The 21616-nt window shown below is 39.2% G+C and overlaps 2 protein-coding genes across 2 annotated transcripts; both read right to left on the reverse strand.

The window, feature by feature from the left end:
* Window positions 1-1028: 1028 nt before the first annotated feature.
* serpinf2b (serpin peptidase inhibitor, clade F (alpha-2 antiplasmin, pigment epithelium derived factor), member 2b) lies at window positions 1029-3853 on the reverse strand (the record flags this gene model as incomplete). Its single annotated transcript, XM_079246013.1, has 8 exons — window positions 3788-3853; window positions 3600-3674; window positions 3265-3514; window positions 2959-3102; window positions 2610-2798; window positions 2284-2426; window positions 1512-1716; window positions 1029-1381 (listed from the first exon to the last, which is right to left on the reverse strand). The coding sequence occupies exons 1-8, from the start codon at window positions 3839-3841 to the stop codon at window positions 1029-1031; spliced, it is 1413 nt and encodes a 470-aa protein (XP_079102139.1). The 5' UTR covers window positions 3842-3853.
* A 2639-nt stretch (window positions 3854-6492) lies between these two features.
* Window positions 6493-17609, reverse strand: wdr81 (WD repeat domain 81; the record flags this gene model as incomplete). The annotated part of the gene is made up of 11 exons (XM_079246952.1): window positions 6493-6855; window positions 8777-8959; window positions 9122-9267; window positions 9379-10188; window positions 10305-10470; window positions 11506-11671; window positions 11938-12119; window positions 12267-12463; window positions 12602-12709; window positions 12792-16342; window positions 17248-17609. 11 exons carry the CDS (start codon window positions 17607-17609, stop codon window positions 6529-6531), a joined length of 6198 nt encoding a protein of 2065 aa, XP_079103078.1. The 3' UTR covers window positions 6493-6528.
* Between the last annotated feature and the right edge of the window lie 4007 nt (window positions 17610-21616).

Consider the following 21616-nt stretch of genomic DNA (forward strand, 5'->3'; position numbering starts at 1 on the left):
AAATATTTTACAATTATCTTCTATCCCTCTGAAATGATCTCCTGACCCCCATACTGGTTTTCAAACCCTCAGTTTGAAAACCAGTAGTTTAGAAGATAGGTGCAAGATAATCCATTTGATATATTACACAATTAATTAGTCAGGGTGCAGAGGTCACAAATACTAATATATGTTATAGTGGGGTTCATGGCTCAGAAAGCTTTATTTTTTTACTGCTCAAGAGAGCTAGTTGTCTCCATTCTTGCAAGCAAACATCTTAATGGCAAAGTCATAAGCTCAATAAAAAATGTACATTTTTACAAAAGCAATTGTTTTCCACTCCATTGTTGTTGTTGTGTTTCTTTAACATATTTTAATGCATATTTCTAGTCTGTGATTTCTGTGGCTTTAGGACAACAAATTCTTTGTAGAGCAAATCTATAAGAGGAGTCAGTTGGTTTCCTGACTTGTTAGGCCACAATTCCTGAGTGTTGCCAACCTGTTGTCTTATCCACTGTTGTCCCAGAGCAGTATTGTTAAACAGACTGAAAGGTACCATTACAAACATCAAATTATGTAAGATTTGTTGATCCCCTTTCTTTCAATTTGTCTTTTCCAAATTTCTTGAATAAATCCATCCAACTACCCTTTATTGCTTTTGTGTCAATAAAATTGATGCTATGAAGACTGCTTAAATTTATTCACTCATACTAGATGACAAATAGCATACACACCTGTGAAGTAATATTGAACCACTATACACAATACTGGACTTATATTAGCTTTAGACAATGATATTTTGGAATATGATATTTTGAAATTAGATTACTATCATGGAAACCTTTTGCAAATCTCATGCAGCAAAACGATTGCATTGGGATATTGTAGTTTGAAGACAAATGTGAGACTCTTCACTTCATTTGTTTTATAAAGAAAGAAACAAAGTCAGTTTTTATTAATATTTTAATCCATCTAATTCAAATTTGGTGTATACAATCACAAATGCATTGATCTGAGTTTTCCTGATGAGCAGTACAGACTTTTAGTTCCTACTTTGGAGGACTTTTATTTGATTCCATGTAATCCTTGTCGATTGGGAACAGAATTGTATCTTTGTCTCCAAAATCTCCTCTCTGCAAGATAGGGGCTCCAGGATTGGGGTTGTTGATGACTCCCATGAAGATTGGTACTTGAGTTTCATCATCCAAAAGAACAAAGAAAAAAGGTTGACTAAGATGGAAAACAGGATTAGATGCTCTTGAGATGACCACAGTGGTAGCTGCAGCAGCCTCTGCACCCTCTTCGTTTATCTCCAAAATGGACTTGTGCATCACACTGGACACCAGCATCGGGCCATCTGCAATCTCAGCCAAGTTGGGACTGAGGAACATATCTCCAAGACCTAAGACAAAACGGATAAGATGGGGTCAGTTAATGGTGTGAAAGTTTTTACCTCTGAAGCATGTTCAAAATGTTTAATGTAAATTATTTAGTCAGTGTGCAAAATAAAATAAAATAAAATAAAGACTTACCAAATTTGGTAAGAACATCTTGTAATTCTTGAGAATACTCCAGTTTGAATTTGGGAACTTTCACCTGAACAGCCCTCTCTTTAGGAAGACGTTCGTACAAGTCAGAGATATTCAGCTTTCCAGAAAGTGAAGACACATTCACTTGCCCAGACAGAGGCATGATCACCAATAAACTCATCATCTTCATGAAGGGAAATCTTGCTATCTGCAAGGGAAATAAGACACTGTGCTGCATTAAAATTAATATTATTTCCGAAAGTCTAGACTGTGCTACCTTATTTTCCATTTAGTTTGTTTCGTGTCACACTCCACTCAGATTGTCTTCCAAGAGCAATTATTTTATCCAGCTAAATCAAGCTTAAGAGTGGCTCAGAATTATGAATAAGACATTAAACAAATGTAAGAGTTTGAAAAAAAAGCCTCTGCAACTACAAGGATCTGATAGATGTCTGACAGATTCAAGAGATCTTATTGAGATTTTTGTCAGGCTTAAGCACCAGATATGATGTCAAAAGCTATGTTTGTGTAAGATGCTGATTATCAAAGGAAAAAGAAACATGACAAATAGAAAAACATAAATAAACAAAAACAAATATATATATATAGATATATATATAGATATATATATATACACACACACACACACATATATATATATATATATATATATATATATATATATATATATATATATATATATACACACACACACATATATGTACATATATAATAGTTGGGTAACTAGGGAAGAATATACCCAACTGTGGCTTACCTGAGCTTCCAGTTCATTGTCAATAAATAAACTCAGGGGATGTTTGGCATCTTCCATCACTTCAACATCCACCATGTGCATGTCATCAAGGTAGAACACACCTCTAGAAGTAAAGCGTGGGTCAAACTGAGCTTGCCATTCTCCTGTGAGGCACATGGACACAGTGTCTCAGATGTACTCAGCAGCATGATTCAAGCAATTGGCACCTCAGAAAAAAATTTTTTCTCTCTTTTCTCAATCATCTCATTTCCTTAAAGCAAAAATAATCTAAACAATTCTGAAAAGATTGGTATAAATTATGAATAAATATTTCACTTTAAAGTCACCTTTAAAATGAACAGCATTGATGAGCATGAGGAGCAGATTGGGTGGTAAGGCAGACAGGAAGTCTGTCATCTTTCCCTGTGTTGCGTTCTCTACCCAGCTGTTTATCTGCTGCAAGCTCTCCACAATTGCAGGTTCTGAGTCATATAAGCGCTGAGACTCACTTACAAACTCTTGCTTTGCCTCAAACCCTAAAACACATAAACATACAACCTGAACAGCCGTTTTCAGCCCACACTAATACCAACAAGAGACAGAGTATTATTGCAACAACTGGGAACTGTTCAGTCTTCATTTTTAGTTTAGTTACAAATAATTTGAACATATGGCCTGAGTATCTTGGAAAGCAACCTTGGCGTAGAAAGATGCGTGTGGCAATTTGCAGGTCATTGTTTTTAAGCTTCATTAAAACATTATGCAGAGACTGATGGTAGCAGGGAACAGTGTTTTCATGGAGATGGTGCATCAGCAGCTCCTCTGTCTCATTTTTTGCACCTGTTTAAGATAAGAGGGAAGAAAATAGCAATAATCAGTAGAGGTCAGAATAGTCTGTAGACAACTAAGTATTAAAGTAGGCGATGCTATTCATCAAATGTGGTAAATGTAAGCATTGTAAACAGTTGCTGCAAAGTGAAACCTACAGTAGAGCCTGCATACCTAAAGCCAGTTGAGACAGAGCCAGGGATATGCTTAGAGGAGATAAAATAAGATTTGGCTGCTCGGGCGTTGTCTCCAAATTCTGCAGCAGCTGCACACCCAGTTTCTGAATGGCAGCAGTGATGGCCTGTAAGGACTCTGGGCTATGGCCAGTCAACTGACAATCGCCCTCTTCGTCTTCATCTGACGTGGATGCAACAGTTGTTTGGTTGGTTGCTTCTGTGGTATTAGCAGATTTTGCTGTACCATTCTGTGAGCAGGAACAGCAGAAAATATTCATAACCTGAAGAAAATTGTAATTAGTGGGAAGACAAAAGTGCTATTTTGCCTCTTACATCTCTGGGGTGACTGGGCATCAGAGGAATAAGAGGTACCAGAGGGACGGACTGATCTTCTGCCACCTCAGCATTCTGTTAAGACAGAGACAGTAGATAATAAGTATATAAAAGTATTATATACTCAGCATAGATGATAGTAATCCTAGATAATTGTAAGTGATTTAAAAGTAATTTTAGTGGTTTACAGTGGCTCCTTGGCTGCAGAGACAGATGAACAGGAGTGTCAGGCAGAGGGCCATGTCCTTGTAATGTAACTGTAAAAAAAAAAAATGAAATTGAGAGGAAAATCATAAATTCTGATTGCTTCGCTGAATTAATAACATGTTGGCAGCATTGTAGTATATTATGTAATATTTTAAATATCCCTACAAGTTTGCATGTTCACCTCCAGTTACTGCTTACAAGTCATGTAACATTACATGCTCACCTGTGTATTTCATTTACTTGCTGGATTTTACCCAGGTTTCAAAAACTTTCTCTATGTAATCACTCTAAAAGTATCATCTGGAAATATACCTAAAACATGAACAACAAAGATGGTAATTCAGCTCATACACAAATAATTACACTATTAAATTAAACTACAAAAGGTGTGTACTTTCAGCCATTATCAAAGCTTCTGAAGTACATTCAAGTGTAAGCCCAGCAACACTGTGACACTTCTGACTTTATGGAACAGGACAATATTGTGGCAGCGACATAACGTCTGTGGACATATCTACACAAACGAACATGTCCGAATTTAATTAAACAAGAACATCATTAACTATTATGGCAGCACTCCCTGTTTAGCAGACATTGAAAAACAGTGAAAACACATCAAGGACAAATCTAACAATATTTCATTCTATTTTCATTTCTACATTTGTTCTATAGGATTCTTATGAATGAATCAAAGTATATTTGGTCTTACCTTATATTTGAATTAGATTTTTTTTTTAAAATTAGCTTGCTTGTCCAAAAAAAGGAGAAATTGCTACTGTGAATGGCTGAAACCCTGAGAGTAAGAGATTGGCAGTTGCTCAGTAAACTGTTAAATATCAACTTACATTGATTGGGGCCTCGTTTACAGCCAGTATTTGTTTGTAAATGTAGCTCCTCAGACTCTTTCAGGGTTAAATATTGAAGCTTGACACATACAACTGTTTTGCATGTCAGTGGGGAGGTGATATTGTTACCAAACTTATCCGGTAACAGGAAACATGACTATTTAATTGCAAAAATGTGGTTAATCCAAGTGTGCGACTCAAAAAGGTTGCGTACAACTTGATGACCTCAATACTGAGATATTTGATGTCAGAAAGCACACACCCAAACTTCCCTGAAGAAAAAAAAATTTGATAAATCAGCTTAGTGGCAACACCCAAAAATCACAGGTTGGGTTTGTGACAAATAATACTTATAAAAAGCCTCGGAGGAGAAAGAAAAAGTGTTTTTAGTTTATTTATATGTCATCAGAGAAAACAACTAGCATTCTGAAGAGCACATGACTGCCATCTGCAAACACAAAAGGGGACTTTGTCCAATTTGAACCCAGGTGATTCAGCCATGATCGAAAAGCAAGAGTAGGAGTCATATCGAGTCCAGATGAATCACGTAAAACAAGCAGAATACACAGCAAACATGGAGCCAACTTTTATTAAACAAGTTAATAAATTAACATATTCACTAACTTCTCTTAAAATGTTGATCAATTTAAGCTCTAAATTCTGCTTCGGGTGTATGAAAAGCACAAAACTTTAAAAAGGTGCAGCACACATAATCAGAGCATTCTGAACTTTCAACAAGAAATTAGAAAACTAGTCAAATTGTTTTCACAACGTAAAAGCTCCACAGTCATTCAATGAGCAGAGCGTTGACAGCTGGATGCTACAGCACTTTAAAAACTTTTGTTCGATATATATTTGCATTACACAAAAAGAAACAAGTTTGACAAATATTTATTGATTAATATTGTTGGTAGACATTTTCTCCGCATGTGTGTATGTGGTGACATATAAAGGTTAAAATACAAAAGCTGCTTATCTTGGCATCGACTGCTTCTTCGTTAGCTTTTGGAGTCAGAAATGTACAAGAGGTGAGTTTATCAACCAGTATGTCCAGTCAAAGCAGCATCTGCTGTGAGAATGTTGCTACAGGGCTAAAGCCAGAATATATCATTTATAAAATCCCAAAGCAACTTCAAGTAATTAATTTGTGGATTAAGAATAGTCCGTAATTAAAATGTGAGTGAGAATCTGAACGTTACAATTCAGGCCATACTTGTGCAGTAGATTAAAGGCTGTGCATCTCTAATTTGTTTGGGATGACAATCGAGGCATCTCCTCCATGAGTAGGCACACTGACGCTGTTACTACAACAGCAAGTGTATGTTTATTGTTCATAATGTATACATAAACTGCTGTAAAATAACTCATGTAACACAAAGTAACAATAACAGATGATTTGATCTACAAATACTGCATAGTTTAATTAGTGCATTTAGATTGGTATGTACTCGTTAACGAAAATTGGAGGTCAATGTATTTTTGTTTTTTTTGTTACTGTTCTATTTGGAAAAGTGTAAACACTTCGTAAGACCCTTCCTGAGCATGTCTTCCAATTTATTCTTTTCAACAGAGTAACTAACCTTGCTTTAACAATAACTGACCTAGTCAAGCAATAATTTCCTATTATATACTATACATCTATAGGCATAGGAATTTTCAGTGTACATGAAAAATGATACAATGCCTCAACTTGTGCTGCCTCATTAAAAAAAAAAAAAAGGGAAAGAGAAAAGAATTTAAATGAATTGACAACCTGTCCTACCACTACATTTGCCCTGAAGAACAGGAGACAGAAGACTCAGACACCGGTGTCTTCATCGGTAAGACTCACTGAAGGTCAGTTGAAAGAGTGCTTAGTATAGCTGGGAGCTACTGATTCAAGCTAATAACCTAATGGCGCCGTTCTCAGAGCCCAGCAGAAGAAGCCTTTTAGTCGGCAGGACTGCCAGGCTAGTTAGAGTGCCACGGAAGTTCTCTGAGCTCAGTTTTGTGCTGCTAACAGGGCTCAGGGAAATATCCGCCATGGAGTACACCCCTATCTTGTTAGCCACTGTTCCCGTTACAATCTGCGAACCGTAAAGGTCAAAGGCGTGGATGTGATCAGACTGTGACTTGTACTGGCGAAGAGGCTTGTTTTCAAGATCTTTCCACACAGCCAATGTGTAGTCAGTAGAGGAGCTGATCACCAGGTTTCCCTCTGCAGCCTGTTAAATATAAAAAAGGAAGAAAACTCAGTAGATGTGGTTTACTAAAGAAACAATGTGCGTTTAAAAATCCTTTCCTAGTCTTTGACATATTTTTCTGAATTAACTAGCTCTGCAGCAATCGGGGCCAGGACAGGCAGTCACTCCTTCCCACACAACAGTCTTAAATATTAACTTTGCATTTGTTTGCTTTGCTTTGTTTCTGTTTAAACCATAAACAATTTGTCATACAGCAATTATGTGATTTCATTAAATTAAATTCAATTAAACTTAAACAGCTTGGTGGATATTCTTAAAGAAAAAAATAAACAAAAGTGAAAAAAGAAGTACACCGCCTATATTCTGGTATAAATTAGCCCATAGCACAGAGGTAAATTTAGTAGATTCTTATTTTTCCTGTCAAAAATAAAACAAAAGTTACACCAATGTGTCTGTGATAATCAAAAGAGTCTTTCTAATGAGTAACCTGTGTTCATATTTGCCTGAACTTATGCCTTTAAAACTAGAGACACAATCCTTGACCTAATCTGGGGTTAAATAAAGTTTGCGCTCTGTTGACAGCAGATTTGCTGGGGACAACTTTCACCATCTCTATCTCACCACACTGGGCAAAAATAACAGTAAAAAAATCTTGGGTTTATTTTCACCTCAAATATTTATCAGATGACTAATAAAGTAAATACTTTAACTGGCTAAATGTTTAATAAACATTTTTTCTCTTGGATAACATTTATACATTTAATATGGAGATGACTGGAGAACATTTGGCTGAAGAGTAGTGTGTGGGCTGTGATCCTTCAGAGTTTTCCACTGTTGATCAGATTGATTTTGTACACACCATATTTGGTTATTTCCTGCATTATAAATTAAAAAGAAAAAAAAAAAAAAAGGACAGTCAATGTTTTCATTTTACCCTCCCATCTAGCTAGACAAAAGATAATTCAGATGACTGAACATGTAAATCAGGGATACTCCATCCTGTTCCTCGAGGACCGGTGTCCTAAAGTGTCCCCACTGCAACACACCTGATTCAAATCAATGTGTGTTTAGCAGACGTGCAGAGTCTGTGTATGAGTCTGAGACAGATGAGTTCCAGCAGGGACACTTGGAAAACCTGCAGGACACCGGCCCTCGAGAACCAGGACTGAGATGTAAATGAACAACAAATATGCTGAAAGAAACTATATTTTCTAACAATAGATACCTGTATGCCCGTAGCTTATGATACACCAATCAATATTTTGCTTTTTAATTCTGTTGAAGAAATAATGCAGTAAAGACAAACTATGCCTGGTGTTTTCTAATAAAATAAAATAAAACTATGTTTGACATACACATTAATCGCAGAGCCAGTTTGTCATACACTTGTTGACGTGCACGATCCAGCCCACATGTTCTGCAAACAACCTGACTGTGAATGAGCTCCATACATCACCTCGGTGTTGTGAAACACTGACTACTCGTGCCGGGTGTAACAAGGCTTCAAGGTATCATTTTTTTGTGGTAAAATATTAGTTTATGATTAAAAAATAACTTTGTTTTTATTTACATTTTACAAAATGTTAAATTGCTTTTTGGTGCCAGGAATGCAAGCAGTACAAGTACAACAGTCTGGTTCAAGCCATGGCCCTCTGTGGCATGTCTTACATTCCCTCTTCCCTTTCCTGGCTTTTCTCTGCCATCTTAAACTTCTATATAGTTTGAGAAATACTAATATTGATAATGAAATACATGTATGTTATGAACGAGTAAAATAATTCACTTTTTATTATATATAATCTATTAAAACTGATGTCAACAACTTCATGAAGTTTCCTTCACAGCGCAGTAATGTACTAAAAAACAAGAAAAAGGCCAACATATTAATGTAACTCCTGTAATAAATGACACTACGTTCTTGTTAAAGAATACTACACACTACCTTCATTTGGAGGATATCTCCTTCATGAGCTGGCCAGCCCTTCAGTACGAGTCCTGTCCGCGCATCTAGCAGAACAATGAATCCAGATGAGAAACCTGCAGCTACTGTGCGTCCTGAGGGGCTCACCGCCAGGTAACGGATAAGCCCGGCGCTCACATTGTTGTATGCCAGACGAAATTCATGCTGGGGACACAGGGGAAGACTTGTCACTTTCCAGTCTGAAATAACTCGGTCTTTAAGAAGTGTGGAAAGTGTTACCCTTTTCATGACAGTAATGATTTATGGATGCTAGGTGGTAAATGGTTTATGTCTCAAGAGAATGAGCTTGCCAAGTGAAACTGCTACCTGCAATCCAGGTTTGCGAGGATCAATGAAGCGGAGAACAGAATCTGCACTGCCAAACACAACACTGCAGTGTGGAGCTGGCATGGTGGTGACGGCTGTAATGGGATTCTTTCCATCCACTGCTTCATACAAGCGGATTTGCTTGCCTAAGGAAAATTTATAAAATGTGATTACATGCCAAAGTACGCAAGCAAAACTGAACTCTCCAGATGTATAGATATAATGATCATAAATGTGCTGTCCTCTATCAGCCGTACCTGTATACTGGTCCCACAGGTGCACTGTGCCATCACAGCTCACTACCTCCTGTGATGTCTCGAGTTGTCCTACATAGAAGACTGACTTTCGATGTTCACTATACGTCAGCCTCGGCTCCACCTCTTGGGTTCCATCCCCATGGTTATAGAGGGGCCAAAGCTTCACAGTCTTGTCTTTACTGCCAGAAAGGAAATAATCCTCTCCTGCCAGCGGTGACAAACATTTTGTGGTGCCCGAATGACCCAAGAAACTCTGCAGTCTGATCTGATGGAAGTGGAAATGTGAATCTTGTTGATTGAGACCGATCTCATACTGCCAGTAGGCAAGCCAGTTGCCTTGAAGTGATCGGCTACTTCGTGGGAGTTCTTGCTTCAGGGCACTGTCCTCTGGTGAAGGGCCAGTCACCCAGGAGAAAGAGCTTGCGCCTGTGGAAGGTGTGGTGAAGGTTGAAGCAGCAGTGGTAACTGGAGTGGAATGGCTAGAGCGTCCCCAAGAGCTTGTCAAACCATGGTTAGAACTGCCACCATATTCTGTGTCTCGAGAAACCTGAATACGGTTTCCAACCAGGTGGCTTCCAAACGTGCCCGACTCAGGGAGAGAGTCTCCTTGTGGAGTGGAGCTACTTGAAGGAGCAGGGAATGGGCTACAATCCACATGTCTGCCAAAACCAGAGGATGTAGGAGGCTCCATCCTGGTTGCTGAGTTGAGGTTAGCCTCTGTGCTCCCTTGACTTACACTCTGATGGTAAGACTGAGCCAACTGCCAAACCAGTTCATGATTGGGAACCACTTTCCGAATTGCTGTGTCACCTGTGAATATCCCAATAACAATGATTTAAAATCTTACTTTCAGCGAGAATACACAATACTTTATACCAATCATTGCTGGAGAAAGTGTTGTGTGTAAGAAAGAATGAATCTCCTACCTATGAGGCAGTAGAACGGGATGTATGAGGCATGAGCCATCTCAGGGTTAAATACGGTCTGCAACTCTTCCAAGACTCCGATCTCATATGTTACATTTGACTCTTCTGGTGTTCTGACATCCACAACTGTTACTTCTCCCACAACTCTGCGAGGGGCATGATCCAGCTATATTTTAAAGAAAGACAAATGCTGTTTGTGCATTTACTAGTGAATTGATTAAAAAATTATTGGGCTTCCCCTTGAAATGTCTGTAGCAACAAAGACATTTTTCCTGCTATTCTCTCACGTTATTGGACTTTTTTTTTTTAATATACCTTTTTTCAGTAAAGACAGTTGCCTATGTGATGTTCGTATCTGTCTTAAAAATGAAAAAAAAACCAAAAACATTGGTAGCAGATGTGGTTGCATGTGCCACATACTGCTGAAAGGCTGAATTTCTTGTGATATGATTGATGCAAAGCATTTTATAGTATGATAACTACAGCAAGTACTATTAAACACAAACAACTTCCAAATAGTCACTGCACAGCAATTTCCTTATAAAGCCTCACAGTCTACCCACCAGTCAGTATTTTTCCTTTTTTTTTTTTTAATTTGACATGGGTCCAATTAATCCTGTAATTGTTCACTTTTAGGCCCAAAAACGTTTTTTTTTTTCTTTTCTCTAAGAACATTGATAAGGCTTGCTTTTGGGTCATGTCAAATTTAAAAGCAGATTGGCCTAAATTGATGCCAATAATTTTTCCAATAAGCATTCTTTCCATAAACCAGGAGAATTATTCTAGTGGTATCTTTGCTGCTTGTGTGGAATCATGTCTAGTCTGTAAAAGGTTCCCGTATGAGTCTACTGGACAGATTCTGATAATACTGTAAAGTACATAAAGTTCAGAACCTCTCTAAGCTCAGCCTAAACAGTCTGATGTGAACGTGTCCTCACAACTGTATTTACAATGGTCCAGTTGTGCTTAGATTATCCAGGATTCTTATGAGCACCAAACGTGAACAGCTCCTACTGAGTGCCAATCTTTTACCCCTACGAACCAAATTACTTTTTTTCTTTTTTGCTAACTTTGGAGCTTTAAAACGACAGCCCAGTAAAATAAAAGCTGCATCCGGGTTAGGCTTTTAAATGTTAGGGGATCAAGGTAAAAGAACGGATAGAAAGATGTGGTCTGGACTGTATCAATATGCCATGCATACCTGGGATTGCAAGGAATGCAGCAGGGAGAAAACAGCAAAGAATCGACACAGAGTGTCAGCCATGTGCTGCTGCACCATCTCCCTCCCGATGCGCAGACAGATTAGAGCCATTAGCCTGAGCGTCTTTAGGCAGACAGCAGTCCGTGTTTGCACACCACTTGGGAATCTGCATGTAACAACAAAGTGGATACATTCAAACAGAAGATGACTTCCAGACTTAAAATGCAGATTTTATTAATTAAAATCTATTCTAAAACAAAAACTAAAAAGGCATCAAACTTCTGAGTAATTAAGAAAAAGAGTAGTAATCTGCAACATTTGCGTCAACTTTTCTGTTTAATATTCTATAGTTGTATTATGGAAGCCTCAAGAAGGGTAATGCATTGTGACTCTGAATTTCTTTGTACGTCTATGTAGGTTTGTGTTACTTACCCCATTCGAGGGGTAGTAAGCAGATCTAAAAGTGGTAGAAGAACATCTTGATTGATCTTCATAAGCATGTCCATTAGGGTAGCATCTGAGAGAAAGACAATGATCTTCTGTGTAAGTGCAACAGCACCAAGTAGACTCGCCTCCTTACGTGTGTTAAGACGCTGCGAAGATGGTGGAGACACCTAGAAAACATGTACATGCATAAAATTACAATACCATTTAGGTTATATTTATTATCAAAAAAATATCTAACATAAATTTGTTAAAATATTAGTTTCTCTTTAAAAAGTGTGTGTGTATGTTCTGTGGTCTTATTTTCCTTTTCTTACCAGATATCCTATGTAAGGCAAGTACTGGTAGGTGAGTACAGGCTCTCCATAAAGTTGAGCTATGTAGATGAGACAATCCAAAACTGGTCCCGATGTGTGATCACCAACCACAGGCTTCTTCTCATAGACACTACCCATTCCTACACTCTCCAGGCGACTTTCCTCAGGAGGGGCCACAAACTGGTGCTTTTTAAGTCCTGTAGGGAGAGAATGGGATAAGAAAATATATGAAGAAACACAATAACTAACAGATAACACTGATAGCAAAATGTAAAGCAGAAGAAATATTTTAGTTGAAAAGACAATTGAGATTTTTATATTGAGAATTTACAAACCAATGTAGCAGTTTGTGAGCAAACGCAGCAAATTTCTGGCTACGTATCGAGAGGTCACTGTTGGTCCCAGTTTTGCTGAAAGCCAGCGAACTGTTTTGCAGACTGTATCTGTAGAAGAAATCATGTTTAAAACATTTTAAATAACAAATTAAATTCAAAAATCTTATATAAGCTTCCATTATTAACTCACCTAAAAGAATCTTTTGTTCCTTCTCCTCAGACTCCTCTAATGGCTCATGCTCATCGTCTTCCTCCTGTCCTCCTACAGTCTCTTCCAGTGTCATCCCATTCACAAATTCACCCTCTAAAGTTCCAACTGTGGCTCCTGATGTTTCTGTGTGTCCTGAAACGGTGAGCTCGAAGTTGAGGACCGCTGGGTCATCTGTACCCTCTTTATCCTCAATAGTCACTTCTTCTTCCTCCATCTCTCCTCCCTCCTCTCCCTCACTGGCATGTTTCAGGTCCTGGCTGCTGTCAGCTGATTTCAGACTGGCTCGATCTCGCATTGAGTCATCACCCAGTGAGAGCTCACTTGTGCTGCTTTTGTCACTTAGTTTCCCCACACTTAAAGACTCCTGGTCTTGATCCTTGGCTGCGGAGTTCTGGCCCTGCTGCTTCCCCGCAGCCATCCCTGTTCCACTGTTGACATAAAACCCATTCTGAAAGTCTTCTGCCTCCGAGAGAAACACTTGATCACTGAGACTAATGCCTGAGGAGTAGTCAACTAGCCCTGGGTCTCCCACCACACCAACTCCTCCGCTGGGCCCACTGCTACCCCCCATACTGCCTCCAACTGACCCAGATGATGGTCTCCCTTCACCACAACGAAAGTCTTCTTCCTCCTCCTCTTCCAGACTACACACACCAGACCTCAGTCCTTTACAAGCTTCCCCACCAGTGTCTGAGACGCCACTTTCAAAGCCAGTAATGACCTGCAGGACATGGGGCAGTAGGCTGGAAAGAAAGGCCTGCAGGCCGAGCCTCATAATCAGCTGCAGAATGAAACAATCAGTGTAGAGATAGAAACGTCCTCTGAGGCAGTGAGGGTTTTCATAAACACTGATCAGTGGCTTTAGCAAGTACTTGTTTGCATTTCTGGGACCCAATACTCGAGAGATGGGCTCAAAAAGGTACCAAGCTGCATAGACAGCGGTGGATTCTTCGAGCATGAGTGTTAGGATAAAGGGCAAGAGGATCTCCAGACCCTCAGCGGTGATGTTGCTCTGCAGCAGTGCTTCCAGTTGCTGCCACAGATGAAAGACAACATCCCTTCCTTGAAGGCTCCACACAGTACCCATTTTGGCATGGTATGAAAAGATAAAATGATGGAGCGCTGCAAAATAGGAAGGGAAAGGGAAGGGGGTAATAATGGAGTTCAACAACTGGTGAGGGTTTGGAGGGGGAAGACCTCTGCAAATGGGGTCATATTTGAAAAGGAGTGGATCTGGACAATCTGCTTCCTCTCTGTATGAAACACCTGAGTGCTTCTCTATTAGCAACAATGTCTCAAGAGCGTGGTGCAGAGGCAGTGGCACATCACGGAGGCTGGCAGAGCAGAGCTTCATGACAGCTTGGAAACGCTGCCTGAGGGAAGCGTCTGGTTTCACTCCTCTCAGTTTAGCAGAGTAGAATAGCTCAGCGATGACAACGCCCAGGGCTTGCATGTCTCTTTGGTAAAGCTGCGTAAGAGAGGTTCGAGATTCAATCACCAAGCCCTCCCTCACCGAGCCGCTACATACTGCAGGATGCCATACTTCAGCATGAAGACTTTTTGCCAAAAAGTTGTTCAACTTCTCCAGCTCTTCTAAAGGTTGCAAAGGGTTGAAGCCTTCGGGGAGAATGATCTTAATTTCTTCTGTACTAGAACCAGTCGCATTTTCCCCATGTTTTTTGTTTGTTGGGCCCCCTCTTTGTAACACTGCACTTCTTAAACCTGGACCAATGCCACCGGTGAAATCACCAGGGAATGAACTTGGAGACTGAGACACAGCAACTCCAGCGTGTTCTCCAACTATCTTCCCACTCCCTGCACTGATGGCTGGTAGTGGGATAGAGCAAGATACAGAACTGGATGAGCCAGTGGATGCTAAAGAGTCTAGAGCCTCTGTACCCTGTTCAAGCTCTTCATCTCTATCAACCATTGTCCAGCCACTGGACTCACACCCTGTGGACTCTGGCACCAGTCCATTCACAGTGTCAGTGACTGTGTCCATTGGAGGGATGTTTAGAGAAGGCACATTTAGAGAAGCAAGGCCAAGAAAGGGAGGTTCTGCTGGGGCATACTGGGAAGGAGATAAGCGGGGTGGATGGGGCTGGTCAAACAGCTGAACTACACCATAGGTAGTCAGATTGGTGTGGTTGTCCACTAAGTGCAAGCACACATTCTTGGCCTTAACAGCTTCTTTACCTGAAAGCTTGTAGCCAAATGTGAGGTCTATCCAGTGATGCAAATGCTGGGATACTTCTCTGCTCTCCAGAAGCCGGCGATGGACCTCAATGAATTCCTCACAGGACTTGCACCAAGAAGGCACATCAAGGTCTGGCATGTCTGGGTGGATTGAGTGAAAAATGGAAGGATCTGTGTAGAACTCTGGGATGCACTCATCTGGGGTCCAGCTCTGCATGCGCTCCATGCTGGCTGGGTATTCGTTGGGCTCCCACTGGGATCTAACATGACTGCACAACACTGACTTGGGCGTCTGCCGGGCTTTGTAGACATAGTAAGTGATGTCTGACAGCACATCAGATATGTGATGAGGTACATGAAGGTGCTCAGGTTGTCCAGCACCTCCACCACCTACGCAGCCGCTGAGGTCTCCACCTACACCACCACCCACTCCATTCCCCACTGCAGCTGCCAAAGCCTCTTTGGTCATCTCATATGTAAAGTCCAACTGCTTGTCTCCCTTATTAAGCCTGAACTTGGACCTCCTGAGGTCTCTGAATTTTCCAAATGGCACAGTGAAATCCACAACCCAAGGCAGCACCGGGTGATAATTAGGGTCTCCTTCTCGCCGACCTGCTAACCTGTTCAACTTCATCAAGTAATTGAAGTTACTGACTCGTCCATGGACCCAGTCCAGAACCAGTGTCTTCAAGTCATCAAAGCAGTCTTTGCAAAGTCTTTTGTTCTCTTGGCTCATAGAAACCATTTCTGTTGGCAGAACACGTTTTGGCTCTTGTCTGACAGTACGGTCACTGTCCGCACCCCCTTTTGTGCCCAGGTCCTCATAATGAGCAAGGTTGAGTTTGAGACGGCTGCAGAGTTGCTCATCGACTGCAATGTCCTGAAGAGACAACTCCCCACAAGACAGACCTGCTGTGTGGCATGCCTGCAGAGCTTTTAGTACCTGGTAGATGATGAACAACACTTTGGCATGGCTATTAGCAAGCTTGGCAGGGCTGAAGGAGACAATATTGTGGAGTGAATACTGAGTATAAGGCTGAATCACATACAACATTTCTAGAGTCTCTAGCAGGCATTCTGCTGGCAAGATGTTAGGACACAGATTGTCTGACTGGGACTTGGAAAAACAAGATGAACCAGATGGCAAGTAGCTGTCTTTCTCCTTTTCTCTGGCTGGAGAAAGGGATGGCGATATTTTGTCAGCTGAGATAAATGTTGAATTGAAGAGCTTCTCTAGAGCATGACGTACAGCATCTACAGCTGCAATGTGCATCTGCTCGCTGGCTCCTGTATACGTCTGCACAAGCTTGTAATGAGCTTCCCGCCACAGATTCCTGAAAAAGAAGGAGACAGAAAGTCTATTTAATACTATCTCACACATGTTTTCGGCAAGGAATTCTTTACAATTCCCTTGATACTTGTGTATAATTCTAATAAAAGCACATTTTAGACCAGGGGTGCCCAGTTCTAAAAATCTGCTTTTCTTCAACTCTAGATGCATTTCTTCTTCAAGACATCAGAATCAAATGACACCAGAATTCTCCCATCCGCATGTCGTTCAGCTCTGCAGAAGTCCAGTTATGAGCCATTAGTTTGATTCATGTGTGATGGTTAAGGGTTGCATCTGAAAGTTGTAGGATATAAAATTCAGAGGACTGGACTTGGGCACCTCTGCTTTGGAATAATCCTTAACAAGGCGGTAACTTTACATTTATCCATACAAAATAAGTTGTTTACCTTCTCATAGCAAAAATATGAAATTATTCTATTTACAGATTTTACATTAAATTAGAGACTCTGCATTATCAAAAGTCAAGCAGAAATACGAAGTCTATATCGTACATTTAGATAGAAAACAACCCACACAGAAATATCTTGGTTCATTTGAGCTGGTGCAGGAAACTTATTAGTTGTTTTTTTTAGTTAGTTATTCACCAGTTTTTTGTTGTTCTTCTTTCTTTTACTTAAAACAAGTAACAGTTTCATTTAAACACCATACGAAATTCAACATGTGACCACAGTGCTAAATCCCATATCCTCAAACTCAGGGGAACAAAACAGGAGATTGTTGGATATTTTTGCTAAAAATTTGTTACAGTAGAAGCTTTTAATAAGCTAATTGTAATTATTAATGCTAAAGTGTCTTTGAAGAAAGATTTTTACTTTGAAATCGCTCTAGTATTGACTTTGGTGAAAGGTATAGTCTTGTTTAACAGTGAAGTTTAGGTTTATACAGTACCTGACATTGTGCTGTGACACACACTGCATGGTTTTGACATAGGAATCCTGTGACAGTAGCTCCATTTGCTGATGGCATGGATCTCTAGCCAGTCTGTAGTTCAGCTTGCTTTTTCTCAGGCCCTGAATGCAGACTCGTGTCCAACCAGGTGGCAACTTTGCCTGGGAAGACTGAAGGTATGTGCACATTTCTGCCGCACTGATGCTTTCAAAGCGAGCACAGCGCATCACCTTCTTTTCTCTAAGTGCCAACACCCAGCGCGCAGGAACGAGAGCTACGACCTCTCGTGGACGGGGCCCTGGCCCTTGCTGCCGTCGGTCAACCCCCAAGTCTCTCTCAACTGCATGCATCAGCCAATCCATGGTGAGTCTTCAAACGCTTGTTCAGTGTTTTCAGCTACTTTCACCTTGCTGTTTAGGCATTGATGGAGAAAGACATCAGTCATCAAGGGGAGAGTCCCTCTCCTCTCTTACCTGGGCATGTGAGGAAATGATTAAATGGAAATTCAGGCCATGACATTAATAGCAATTTAAACATCAATATTACGGAGCTAATGCATATTGAGCAAATGCATGTTTCTGACAAAGAGCATGACTGTGATGGAGGAGTGATATGTATGATGCTAGTGAAAGGACACAAGCAACTACAAGTTTCAGAAGTTTCAGCTTGGCTCACATGACTTCAATGTGTCTGCTCATCTACACATCTATCTGTATTTTAACCCAAACACAATCCAGGATGATTAGCTTCCAAGTTTCACTGAAACTATCTAGACTTTCATTTAAAGTAGTCAACAAACCAGCTGTATATCTCAACAGTCCATTCATGTTAAATCAAGTCGTTGCACTGTTTTACACTGAACCATTGCTACATTGAGTTAAATCTGTATGTGTGATAGTATTGTATAATGTGTGTGTCCAAATATTAGTGTCTTAAAGATTAGAATAACGGAGGTGACGAAAGTTTGCTGAAAGGGAAGGAAAACCTTTAGGGAAGTTAAGCTAGCTAACAGCTAGCTTAAAGATGCTAAAGTCACGATACCAAACTTGAGCAAACGGTGATTAATTTTTTAAGTTAGTCATTATTATTATGCTCTCACCTCGTAACGTGTAACTTCACTGTAATTACAGAACAACAGCCAGCAGGAAGCCTTGAGTGTTGTTTATGTATAACTCACCTCTCAACACTTGTAGCAGCTGACAGCTAGTTGGCGTTAAGCTAACGGTGCATCGCCGTCGTCTTACGCTCGAGTTTGTACATTACGAAACTAAGACATGCATTTTACATGCATTTTCTCCCATTTCTGTTGCTAACAGATGTGTAACAACAATAAACGACAGTCATCCAATTGTGTTTTGCTCTGAGCTTGTTGGAGCCATCTTTTAGAAGCTATGCCTCACGTGACACAGCACCAGCCCCATCTCATGTGATTGATGTTGCTGCCCTGCGGCTTCAGCAGTACCGGCTAGACAGGATCACTTTCTTAGTGGGGGAAAAAGCAAAGTGGAAACAGTTTACTTTAGAGTTAATGTAAAGACGGAAGATGTCGTCAACATAGAAACATCAAGAAGTGATTGAGTTTCCAATGTCCATTATTGGGTCTCTATTAGAAAAACCATCATTTTCTTTAATGCATTTCTTCTCCCATAGAGATTTTTAAACCTAAAGAAAGCAATTTGTCTTATTTAAACATTGTGTTATATTAAACCATACAATTAAAATGTTAAATGCATCCAGAGAAATATCTGTACGGATGAATTTATTCAGCATCCTGTTGGCTAAAGAAGTGACTATGACTACCTTATAGTCAGCAGCACACAGTATAAAAACTGGGACCTGCCACTATGTTGGAGTGTATTTGTGCATATAGTGGGGTAATGTAAGGGTTACTATGTAAAAATGCATTATCATTTTAGCAAGAAACCAACCTGTGGATGGAATCTTGGCTCTGAATTAAAGTCCCAGTACAGGCCCCTGCATGTTTGAGCAGCTGAAATGAAAATGAAAATGAAAAGGAGTTGGTTAAAAAAAGAGAGAAAAAGACAGAGAACCCACGCATACTCAGGAAGAAAATGCTAACTACACATAGAAAGACCACTGTTAAAGTCTGTTCAAATCTATGTAAATAAATTTTTATTTTGCACTTCATTTCAGATAGTTTTTGAGTTTCAGCAGATCTGCAGTGTTATAGGGGTAGTTTAGTGCTGACTAGTTCTGGTTCTGACTCTGGGAACAAAAAGTAGACCTTTCAGTGTTTTATAAACTTACAGTAGTATTTTCAAGTAAATTCTTTGACAGACAGGAAACCAGTATAAAGCTCTGGAGATGGAGATATGGTCCACTTTTTTGGCCTTGGTGCAGACTCAAACAACAGTATTCTGGACTTACTGTGGTCGTCTGATGAGCTGACCTGTACAGATAGTGCTACCATAGGCCTTTCTCTGGTGTCCACTAAAGATGAATACATGGATGATTTTTTTTTTTTAATAAATCATGCTTAGACATCACTCTTCTATTCCTTGAAATGTTCCTTCAGTGTATAAGCAGATTCACTGCTGTCTTAATGTAAATGCTAGAATTCAGGTTTAATTGCATACATGTTCCCATATTTCTGACATGGTAGCTGAACTTCTACAAAGGTGTTTGAAGCTATCTGACTTTCAGTCCTTCTTTCTTGCTTTGGCAATCGCAACAAAACTAGATTTTTCAAGTTTTGGGCTTGTGATGAAATAAAACATTTATAAGCTTTTTCTCAGTTGAAAAGTTCACTCAGACTCTTACATTTTTTATAAGAAAAATAAGATAAATAAAAAATGGATCTAGCTGAGTGGTATGGTATATGAGTGATATTATCCACTAGGTGGCACTGTTGGCAAACCCTGTGCAGTTTTTGGATGTTTATCTATCTATCTATCTATCTATCTATCTATCTATCTATCTATCTATCTATCTATCTATCTATCAATATATATATATATATATATATATATATATATATATGTGTGTGTGTGTGTGTGTGTGTGTGTGTGTGTGTATATATATATATATGTATATATAAAGATGGGGTCAGGAAATCATAGAGACAAGAGAGAGGCACCTCCACTGTTACAAAAAGAACAAAAAAAAGAAAAGATATCTAGTTAATTGCAGTGATTTAAAAAAAAAAATGCATGAAGTAAAACATTGCTTCCCCCAGAAATTATGGAATTTATTTTTCTTCAATGGATAGATAAGGGTGCAAAAATAGTAAACAAAATTACATTGCTGGTCATTTGTAAACAAAATGTTTAATGTGTAATTTAAGTTTTAATATTTTTTCTGACATAATCTTGTTAAGATCAAGCCAGAGACTTCTTTAAAACTAACTACAAAATGCAGTTGATGTGAAAAGAAAACCAGTTAATATCAAAGGCATACAGTTCTTGAAAAGCAGTGAACCTTGCATTGATTGTTGCACTGTCAGCACCTGGAACGTCATCCCTGTGGGTCTTGTGCACAAAGTGCATTTCAACCTTTATTTACATACACAGGCATCTGTAAATGTGTGCACAGTTGCAGAAAGTTGAAACCATGGTGAGAACTGTAAAAATAAGAAAGACCCTTTATGCAACTATAATGACAGTATCAAACAATTGTCAAATTTCAGGCAACCGACCTTCTGAATTATGAAAAAAAAAAAAAAGCTTTGTCTTTTAAACTGGTAAAATTCAGACTGTATGCATGACCACATTGGTTTGGAATCTTATAATTACAGGGACACAAATTAAAAGCTTCCCTCATCCAAGCAAACCACCGGGGCAACATAATTACTGTCAGCACTTTCACAGAAACGTTACAGCTGAGGAATGTCATGTTACTTGGCTCAGTATATCATGTTCCTCTTTTTGTTCTTTGTACTTTGCAAAAATGCTCTGTCAAGTTTGAGGCTGATTTTCCTATGCATAAGCATGTTGGTATTTAAAATCAAAGCCATCAGATAAACAGTGGATTATAAAAAACCTGAACTTCATTTCTTTTAATACATCCATTCACTTAACTCATAATACAGACCATGAAATTTTGAAATAAGATCAAATTATGTAATTTCATTTGAATGAACTGAAACGATCTTTTGTGGAAGGCAAATATTTAAGATTTAATTATTATTATTTTTTCTATTTAAAAAAAAAAAAAACATACTTCAATTGCATCCAATTAGTTGATTAGTTTCCCCTTCTGGCACTGTCTGACATAATTTAATTTAAAGTTATTTGATTGTTACACATATTTATTACTAGTTATGAGTTACGTGGTGTCCTGTTTGAAATTACATTCTTTGTTATTTAAAAAAAGTAATTTTTGCCTAAGGCAAATATTTTTTTATGTTTGA

Source organism: Telmatherina bonti (genome assembly GCF_933228915.1).
Source record: "Telmatherina bonti genome assembly, chromosome: 9".
Taxonomy (NCBI): domain Eukaryota; kingdom Metazoa; phylum Chordata; class Actinopteri; order Atheriniformes; family Telmatherinidae; genus Telmatherina; species Telmatherina bonti.